Below are 10,105 nucleotides of genomic sequence, written 5' to 3'. Positions count from 1 at the left end.
CTTTTTCAGCACAAAGTCCACTTTGTACCAAACTCGAGCTTCATATCCGACCACCGACTGGCTCCCGGACTTGTGCTTCTCGCTCTTATTGTGCAACATCCACCGAGCTCGTTGTATCGGCCGACCCAGATCGATCTCGGAACGTCAGCTCATGTACTGTGTGCTGCAGGTCATGGTCTGAAATTCCCTTGTCAACTTTTCCGCATGCCAAATGACCGGCTCAACGACCTTTGTGCTTTCTAACCTCTTTCATGTCAGCTCGACCGAGATAACGACATTACACCGCCAAATTCCAGGTCGAATATCAGGTCATGTCCAACGCACAGAAATCAGCATGCCCGAGCCAATTCGACTTCAAAAAAATCATTGATACATGCTGGAAAAGGGCATCGATTGAGTTCTCGACAGTAAGCGCTGTTCCAACATGCAATCCATAGGCAGTAAGTCAGATCATGCTCCGAGGCGTACTTGAGACGTAAGACGTTGCCCTGTTGCTCTGCCTTAAAGTCGTGACCTGTCAAACCTGCTGCTTGGGCTCAGAGAAGAATTAATCAAGTCAATAATGTGTCGAATTGGTCGTTACTTCGTTCAAGAACAAGATTAATCCCATGCGCAACTCTGGTATCATAACACGAATCCGAAACCTGCAACTCGTCAAAGCATAACAATTCGTCAAGTCATCCCAGCGTTACATTTTCATCGAGTCCCACGAGTCACCTCTTCGATGCGCTTGTGGTCTTTCATCTCCTAAATCCACTCCGTTCCAAGGATTCCAGCCTTGACCTTGAGGTACGGTGGGCGTCACACCTCGATGAATGGGATGCACCTCGCCGCTGAGACCAACGGGTATGGCAGAGCCGGGCGGAGGTCCCATACCGGGGTGGAAACCTGAGTCGGGCATAGGGTAATAGGTTGGCGGAGGATGGCCGTCCTCTCGGTGGGGAGAGGCGGCGCGACCGGGATAGCTAGGACCGCTCGGCCTGAGGCTGTGATGATCGTAGGGAGGCGCGTCGGAATGGTTGTACGCTCGAGGCGGACTGTTGTCGGTGAGACTCTGGGAGTTGCGGAGGAGGCCGGCCATATCGTCCTCGCCCAGTGTTCCTGTTCGCCGATGGCTGTCCGCAGAAGGCCTCAGTTCTGTCGCAGCCGGGTTCGCTGCGGAAGGATTCGTATAGCTGGTTTCGCCGAGATCAGGCTTTGTAGGGAAGTAACTCGTATCGCGGTGTCGGACTCTGCTCCCGACGAACAGCCATCGAAATCCTCGAGCGCTCGATGTTACAATATCCCATGGGTTGAATGCATCCGTAATTGCTCGGATGCCCATGAAGCCTCCGTAGTACTCCAGCGCCGGTTCGGTGCGGTCGGAGTCCAACGGCGTGAGATCATCCTTCGATGCATGCTTTTTGCTGTATGGCTTCCAGGGGTAGGCGAAGACGTGCAACACCGAGAACAAGGCCATCTCAATGATCAGCAAGACGGATGGTATCCCAATCTTGATGTCTTGATAGGCAAGCTGCTTCGTCGGCTGTAGCGGTCCTTTGGATGACGATAGGAATGATATTATTATCTGCGACAGTCAGCGAGCAGTCGTATTGAGTAGTCTTGAAAACGTACCGTCTGCCAAAAGGAGAAGAAGATGACCAGCTTGATGGACACGACCTTGATGCCCGGCTTGTGTTCGGCCAGGTCGGGCTTGAGTTGGATGTAGAACTGGACGACCATAAACATCGCGATCGTAACCGAAATACTCTCAAAGACCATGGTCCAAATATGCGCGAAGGCCGGATGGAGAGAAGCCTCGCAGTATCGTCCAAACGCTTCAGAGATGACGGAGACAATCGTGAAGAATACTCGTATGAAGCAGTACTGGAAGATGCCAACCCAGATGACGTTGAACCATGTTAGACCGCTCCTCGGTCTCCGAAACGGACCTTTGTTCTCACCTCCGGTACAAGACTGCAACCAAAATGCCTTCCAGAACCAGTTCTGTGGCGTGACCGTTCGGAAGTACATCTTCTGCTCATGGAGATCCGGAGCGATGTAATGGCATAGCAGAGCGAAGAAGCTCGATATCGCAAATGCTTCGTAGCAGTCTCGCATCACTTGGAAATATATCGCCTTCCTGTAGAAGAGGAAACTCAGGAAGCTAACAACGCTGTAGACCTGTATTGATCGCATGGTCAGTACGCCCTACCAAACGAGCCCCTGCGAAAGAAGCCATTCCACGCTCCGATTCAACATACCGGTATCATGAACAGTATGCGAATAATATGGCGTTGCTCCGTCGGTTTCGAGTAATGCAGCGCATGCTGAGCGATCAAACACAGTGATATTATGACCGATAGCAGGCCAAAGACCGCGCCCAATGCCAGACCCAAGTGGTGAAATGTAAAGTCCTTCCATAGCGGCTCTTCGATGATGTGCAAGTCCTCCAGCGTCGTGTTGCATGACATTATTGCTTCTCTTCCTACAGTCCACAAACCCGCTGTCGACTGTCACGTTGGCTGAGGTGAATTTCTTTCGTGGGGTGTCTTGCGACGCGGGTTATCGTGCTCGGCTCGTGGACTCCATGCGCGACTGCTCTCGTGCGTCGTCTTTGTCGCGATTGCTTTCTCGGTTCGCTGCTCTCTCGGGATGCTCGATTCGTCTATGATAGATCTCGATATCTCGGTGAAGCTCGCGTCAGATCCGTGCTATGTGTAGGCCTGGCGAAATGGTGGAGTGAAAGAAAGATGTAAAGTCGCAAGTGTCAGAGCAATGGAATCCTGTTTCAAGGAAGATAAAGTATGGGAATGCCAGTGAGTAGAGAAACAGGGGTCTGTGAAGGCGGTGCAAGTCGCGAATCCTCCGAGGGGTACGACATTGTACGACATGCTAAGCCTCGGAGGCGTCGAATCTTGATGAGCTTAATTATAAAGCGTACCGGCTGCCGATGATGAGAGCATGTCGCCGGCTTGACAATGCAGACCAGCCTCAAGTGCTGTTCGGTTTTCGGAGGACAATAATGACCTGGTACACTGCGTCACTCAAGATTCACCAACTTCCTGAGGGGTTATCCTGGTCGTGGCGTTGACCACGCGCACGGGACTTTTGACCGGTCGACAGCTCATATTCGCTAGTATTTATCGCACGAACTTTGTCTAAAGACGCAACGCTAGTATTCGTAAAGAAATCCAAAATTGACCCGTAAAGATGACATTTGTGAGACCGATTCGCCCTCAAGTCATCATTCAGCTCTGCCCTGGAGCAACACCCACTCTCTCCTTCGCCAGCAAATCCACCAGAAGTGGGCTGGGCTTGCTGTCGGCACCGCCCTTGAGCACGTCCTGGCTGGCCTTGTACTTCTTCACACTCTCCAAGTACGCATCGAAAAGGTAGCTGCTGTCCAATGGACCACCCTTGGCCTCCGGATGGAACTGTGTGCTGAAGATCGGGCGGGACTTGTGAATCATGCCCTCGTTGGAGCCGTCGTTCAAGTTCGTGAAGTATTCCTTGAAGTCGTTGGGAAGGGTTGTGGCATCAACAGCATAACCGTGGTTCTGGCTGGTGATGTGGCACTTGCCAGTGCTGAGGTCCAGCGCGGGAATGTTGTGGGCACGGTTGCCGTACTTCATCTTGGTCGTGCCAGCTCCGGCTGCGATCGCGAGCAGCTGATGACCGAGGCAGATTCCCATGATTGGGATCTGGCTGGTGTTCATGAGCGTGCGAAGGTTGTCACTGGTGCTTCGGCAGTGGGTGGGATCTCCGGGTCCGTTGGAGATGAAGACACCGTCAAAGTGGTGGGCAGACTTGTGGATTGGATAATCGTATGGTAGGCAAGTCACACTGGCGCCACGGCTGACGATTGAGCGAATGATGTTCTCCTTGACACCGCAGTCGATCAAGGCAACGTGAGCATTGCCATTGGGAGACGGCACATGGAAGGGAGCCTTGGTGGACACCTTGCGGACCAGGTTGACATTAGCTGGGTCTTCGTAGGCCTCGTCCTCGTCAGCATCGTACTCCTCGCCAATGGTGATCTTTCCAAGCGAGGATCCCTCCTCACGAAGATGGGTGACAATGGCACGAGTGTCCACTCCGGTAATCGCCGGCACGCCCTCGCGAGCGCACCACTCCGACAAGCTCTCGACTGCAGTCCAGTGCGAGTACTGCAGTGCGGCGTCCGCCACCACAATGGCACATGCCTGAATGTTTGGACTCTCAAAGTATTTGAGCAAACCGTACTCGTCACGGGCATTGGACGGCACTCCATAGTTGCCGATCAGAGGCTGAGTGAAGACGAGAATTTGTCCACGGTATGAAGGGTCGGTCATCGACTCCGGGTATCCCACGAGCGAGGTCGTGAAGACAGCCTCGCCACTGATGTTGGTCCTCGCACCGAAGCTCTTTCCGTGGAAAATCGGACCATCTCGAATGGTGAAAGTGGCACGCTCGTACGATGGCTTGGTCGAGCGAGTGGAGGGAGCAGCCGCTGGCACTCGTGGCATGCCGGGAGCGACGGTGGCATTGCATCGGATCTGGTTGGTGGACCTGGAGAAGGCGGTCTTGAAAGACGGCTTCAAGGTTCGGGATAGAATAGCGGTGGCCATGGTGGTTGTTGGATTGTTGAATTGATTGGATCCCCTGCGAAGGGCTCGAAGTAGCTTTTAGTTCACTGAGGCCTTCCACAAGTGGTCACTGATGTAGTCTAGAGCAAGCATTAGCAAATGATTTTGTCGTCGCCACGCAATGGACCCGGAGATTGAGGCATAGATTGTGTTATCGCGGGCGGAAGGGAAGGCGGTCTGCGTCATACCTTGCGAGGTGAAGAGTGTAGGGGCTGTCGACATGAAGTCGTGTGAGTCGCCCGTGATATGTGTGATGTTGTTGTAAGAGGGATGTGGACGAGATCCAGTGAGAAGTCGGAGCTGTAATGTAATGCGGGCCTGTGGGTTGAGAGGTGGTAGGGTTGTGAAAGTTCTTGAGAGGTGGATCTCGAAGAGGCAGGGCGTGTCAAGTCAGACTCATCACAGCAGCCAGGGCAATTCACCTCCGAAATCGCACCGGGCGACCCAGACCAATTTTTTCCTCCAATGCCTCCAACTCTATTGGCCTGGCCATACCATGGCGTCTACTGATAAGGATTCACAACTTTTCGATAATGGGATGCCGGGAGACCGATGTAAGATGTCTAGACCGTGAACTCGGATTCTCTATTATTGTAGAATAAAAGCACGCCGGCGAGACGTCTTGTCGAAGCGTCTGGAGCGGTTCTTTGTACTCTGAAAATAATGTATCCTGCTGTGAGTGAAGCCCACATCTGAGTGACAATGTTAATCTCCTTCCATCGCTATCAAATTGTATGTCCTGCCGAACAATCGATCGAATATCCTACCTTTTGCGAATTGGTGCGCCGACGCTTCCCATAGGCTTTTCTGCCATGGAGGCAAGGCCACATCGAGGAAGATTGAAAGAGGAGAGCAATGTAGGCCAAAACAGAACAGTCCCTCATCAAAGTTACACAATACAAGAGATAATCCTCACAAGTCGAACATATCCGCGTTTTCGTGCCCACTCTATGAATACAAAAAGAATGCTTTACCCTCCCCTCGTCCCATGCTTTCGTACCCAGCAAAGCAGCCTGCCTGCAAGTCGTTTTGTGGTTGGTTCATATCGCTAATGTAACTGATTCCATGTCAGACCCGGACTCCTCGCGCGCGTGCCAAAGGCAATGGCGATGGCATTCGTGATTGCATCGCATCATTCCCTCTGTGAAGTAGATCAGATGTGTTGTTTGCTGCTCCGACTCGTCGCTAATCATCTCTCAGTTTCCACCTCTTCCGCGCCTTCCGCCACCGCCACCATTTGTCTTTCCCTGCTGCGCGTAGAATTGCGGTTGTGGTGGTGGCGGCATGCCGAATCCAGGCGCACCGCCGTACTGGCCCATCTGACCGAACCCAGCTGGACCGCCCTGGAATCCATTCATACCCATGCCTTGCATCTGCATTTGCAACTGCATTGGCGAGGCATGGTATCCCATTCCGCCGCCGGGAGTACCAGGTTGCGGCGGAAGGGATTGAGGACCGTAGTTCGACATGCCGTTCATCGCGTTTACAGGCGTGAGCCCGGGTGATGGGTAGAAGGCTGGAGGGCGTTGGTGATGGTTGAGGTGTTGCTGATGAGATTGGAGCTGAGACTGTTGTGCGAGGAGTGCTTGTTGATATTGCAGAGGGTTGATGGGAGAAAGGCCGGGAGTAGAAAGCGCCGGCGATTGATGGTGAGTGTATTGTTGGAGGTAGGGATCGAAGGAGTTCGAGTCCATGCTGATGGAGCGGGAGAGCGCAGAAGGGTCAGTCTGCGAGAGGTAAGGAGAGCCGCGAGGGTAGCCATTAGCTTGGTGGGACAGATTGTCATAAACCGGACCCTGGTTGGTATGATGGTAGCCGTTGGACTGCCGGGACTTCGAGTTGGAGCGAGCTCCATCAGGTGTACCGCCGTGTCGAGTCGAGAGGCCGACTTCATCCATAAGACGCTTGTAGCCTTGAGATGGGGTGGCCTTCATGCGAAGGAGGACGTTTCGAACATTCTCCACGCACTCCGGACGGACGCCTTCGTCGAGGAATGGGGTGGTCAATACTTTAAAGATAAGGGTCGCGCCGCACCCATGGTCGCTAATAATGTCGGTGAGGGTCTGTTCGTCAAAAAATAGGGCGCGAAGAATGCTATCGCGGGCGTCGGTCTCGTTACGTTGGTTGATGACCTTGAGGACGGTCAAGTAGGCGACCTTGTGCGTGCATAGATGAACCAGGTGAGGGATAAGTCGTGGCGCGAGGACCGAGCGACGGCGAGGGAACGTGCAGGTATCCAGAAACCAGGTCAGGAGAAGGGCACCGTTCGAGTTTGTAGCAAGTTGAGCGCCGTGCAAAGCGATGGCGGCTGCCATGAGTCGCTTCTGGTCATTGGTCGCGAAGTGGCTCTCAAGACACGCACGCATTGCCCGAGCACCAAATCGACCCTGAGCAGAGTCCCAGAGCTTGCTCAGCATCGTATCAAAGATGAAGTTGTTGATTGGAGCCTGGAATCGCAAGCAACACTGCATCACGTAGTTGCCGTACTGGTCGAGGAAGAGGTTGACAGCATGAGGTTTTAGGGCATCCACGATCATCGTCATCTGGTTTGGAGTTCGGGCGACATCGATGATTTTCTGCGCAGCCCAGGTTCCGTTCTTGTGAACGCCAATCTCTGCCAGGTGCGGTGCGATTTCACCTAGCATCGCCTCCTTGGTCTCTTCGGAACAGTGCTCAAAGAGCTTCTGCACGACAGTGTTGCCCAGATAGTCCGATGCAAGCTCAGCGATTTCGGGCAGCATTTCCATGGCAATGCTCTCAATCTCCGTCGGGCTACACGAGTTATTGTCGATACGCTTGCGGATCTCGCGCAGACGTGGAGCATCGTGGACTCTGCTATGACTCGGCTCCTGCATCGGCGGGATTTCTGGCAGATACTGATCCCAATTCATTGCAGTCTCCAAGGCCGCTATCATTCGAGTTTGGTCTTCTTGGGTAGCACCAAACTGTTGGACGATGTTGGAGATCTCATCTTTCGACTCCAGCAGATTCGGAGTCGCAAGTGCAGCGGCGGCGGTCTCGGCATTGATGTTTCCACCAGCCTGCGCGCCTGCTGAAGCCTGACTGTTATCTGCGCGACTCTTCGATACGAACGGATCCGGACTTGGCGAAGGATATATTCCATTGGCTCCAGGCGTGTTGGAGGCGCTCTGTTCCTTTGCGAACCCGATCCTAACGGGCCCACATCCGGGGAAGATCTCCTTGCCATTGCACTGCCCCTTGGCGGCGACGGCACTCTGCAGGCTCTCAAAGTTCACAAAGCCACAGCTCTTGTGGGTCAGCACCCTGGCAAATTCGATTGGGCCGAACTGGCCGAAAATGGCGTTCAGAGAGGAGACAGTGGTAGACGAGGGGATGTTTCCAAGCCACAGTGAGCGAGTTGGAGTTTCCAAACTTCCAGCGTCTAAGCCACCTTCATAGGACACCTTCTTGTTGTTGAGGTTCATGTTCTGCACAGCGGTCGCCAAATTACCATATTCCGAGCCATCGTTGCTTTGCAAGTCGGCCGCTGTGATGCTGTTCTCCATGCGAGATGCAGTGGGTGCATAATTGCGTAGGACTCGAGACGATGGCGAGTCCAGGACTCCGGCGGTACGAGCTCTCGGTCTGTTCGCGCTTGCGAAGTTGGCAAATGCCTGCACCTCGAGATTGTGCTGTCGAACCGCTTCATGAATGGCAGCAGCTTGGGCAGCAGCAGTTGCATCGGTCGGAGTCATCGAGCCGGGATAGAGCTGTTGTTGAAGCTGCTCATACTGATCCATCTCATCCTCTTCACCATCTGCATACTTTTCCTTTGCATTGACCGAGTACGAGCGGAAGCGATTCGCCGTGTTCTTATTGTTGTATGCGTTCAGTGCAGCCAAATCTGCGATCGTGACGCCTCCAACACCATTCATGCCCGACTGGCTCATAAGCATGTCCATTTCCGCCCTAGACAAGCCATTGTGTCCAGAATTGGGGTTGTCGACCAGGCCCAAGTAGTCCAACGTTCTGACGTCGCCGTCTGCAGGAGAGGCAATGGGAGACGATGGGCCATCCGAAGAACGGATACTCTGCAGGGTACTTGCCCGCTCTCTTCCTGCCATCCAGTTACTTGCAAAAAGCGAATTGCCAAATGGATTGGATGTGCCCAGCATGTTCGGACGTTGTGGCATTGATCCAGCTCTCAGACGTGATAGCAAAGCGGCATTGCTACTGCTGAGAGCAGCTCCAGCGGCGACCTGCTGCTCGAACAGTCCCGGCGAGCTGGATCCTGAGTACGGACCGCTCGACGGAGTCGGTCGGCCCGCTTTCGATGCAGAATTTGAGGATGTACCCATTGCAGGAAACCGTGATGGAACAGTACCAGCTCTTGTGCGTCGTGTCGAGTTCGATGGAGACTCCGTGGACGGACTGCCGTTGGATGGCGGTGCTGCGTCAAAGTCGGGAAAATTATCGCTGCTGGGTGATTCGGGAATCGTCTCTCTGAGGGGTGTCGAATGGCCACTGCCGGTCGTGGGAGGGCCCCAGATCTGCGGCGAGAGACCTTCCTGTTGCTGAATCTCCCGTGCACTGCGTAACTTGTCAGCTCCATCGCCTGCGTCGCATCGTTAATTCTTACCGTTTTGGAAAGAGTCGACTGCCGTATTCCTTGCTGGGAGAACCTGTTCTGCCAGATCCAACTTGTGCACCATTGCCCAAAGGATATCTCAAGCCTGAGCCTGCAGGCGGTTCGATGGGAGAATTTGCTTGTGAAGTGCTGGCGGATCGGGTCTGCATGTTGAGCTGTGGGAGGCCCTCGAGATGGAGGTTGTAGTCGGGTCGAGAAGTGGGAGCCATTATGGATTAGGTCGTCTGTCTCTCTGTTTCGAGAGAGGACGCTGACTCGAGCTCTTGAAGGGAGCGATAGAAGGGTTTATGTGTACAACAAATTGGCGTCCTTGCGCGTGGTTCTTCCTCTTGTCGTTACACAGCTCTTTCACTCAGCGACTGTGCTGTTCGTCAAGACCTGCTTGCGTTCGGGTGTGATGGCGGTCGTGAACAGTTCGTCCGTGTCCTGCTCCTCGATTTCGGGAGAGGGATTGGGCGCACACGTGGGATTATACAAGGGTTGCAGGGTTATCGTTCGAAGGAGTCGGAGATGGCGTTTCAGGTGTCAGCCCGTCGTTCAGCACTCAACTCGTGCGGAATTTCAGGACAAGGTCGTCGAGTCGTAAGCCGGTGGCAGTCGTAGCGGCAGGAAAAATCAAAAGAAGCGGCATCAGCCTCACAGTACCAGCAAAGTGAGGGGCGTGGTACGGGAGAGGTGGAGGCTGATGATTCGTTGGAACTGTGAGCTACAGACAGTACCAGAGATGGCAGCGGAGGATCGGTTGGCAGAGCAGAAGATGCAGCGGCGACAAGTGATGGCGGTGGTGATGAAGGGACGGGGTGGTGGAGATGGTGGCGGTGATGGCGAGGTTCATTAATCGGTCGGTGATACTCGGCGGAAGAGAAGGAAGGTACAAAGTGTAGTGCGC

General features: G+C 53.9%; 3 protein-coding genes across 3 annotated transcripts; all 3 read right to left on the bottom strand.

Moving 5' to 3' along the window:
* Positions 1–1,207: 1,207 nt before the first annotated feature.
* Positions 1,208–2,453, bottom strand: MYCGRDRAFT_39330 (uncharacterized protein; the record flags this gene model as incomplete). The annotated part of the gene is made up of 3 exons (XM_003853806.1): positions 1,208–1,567; positions 1,615–2,163; positions 2,244–2,453. Coding segments are annotated over 3 exons (1,119 nt in total), but the record flags the coding sequence as incomplete, so codon positions are not given.
* Positions 2,454–3,228: 775 nt separating this feature from the next.
* On the bottom strand, positions 3,229–4,889 carry MYCGRDRAFT_56782 (carbamoyl-phosphate synthase (glutamine-hydrolyzing); the record flags this gene model as incomplete). Its single annotated transcript, XM_003853805.1, has 2 exons — positions 3,229–4,687; positions 4,796–4,889. The coding sequence occupies one exon, from the start codon at positions 4,587–4,589 to the stop codon at positions 3,231–3,233; it is 1,359 nt and encodes a 452-aa protein (XP_003853853.1).
* Positions 4,890–5,803: 914 nt separating this feature from the next.
* MYCGRDRAFT_85217 (uncharacterized protein) lies at positions 5,804–9,425 on the bottom strand (the record flags this gene model as incomplete). Its single annotated transcript, XM_003853804.1, has 6 exons — positions 5,804–5,917; positions 5,968–5,992; positions 6,064–6,123; positions 6,177–8,440; positions 8,495–9,158; positions 9,208–9,425. The coding sequence occupies 6 exons, from the start codon at positions 9,423–9,425 to the stop codon at positions 5,804–5,806; spliced, it is 3,345 nt and encodes a 1,114-aa protein (XP_003853852.1).
* Between the last annotated feature and the right edge of the window lie 680 nt (positions 9,426–10,105).

The sequence above is a fragment of the Zymoseptoria tritici genome, chromosome 3, assembly GCF_000219625.1.
Source record: "Zymoseptoria tritici IPO323 chromosome 3, whole genome shotgun sequence".
In the NCBI taxonomy this organism is placed as follows: domain Eukaryota; kingdom Fungi; phylum Ascomycota; class Dothideomycetes; order Mycosphaerellales; family Mycosphaerellaceae; genus Zymoseptoria; species Zymoseptoria tritici.
This window is presented reverse-complemented; position numbering and strand designations above follow the sequence as displayed.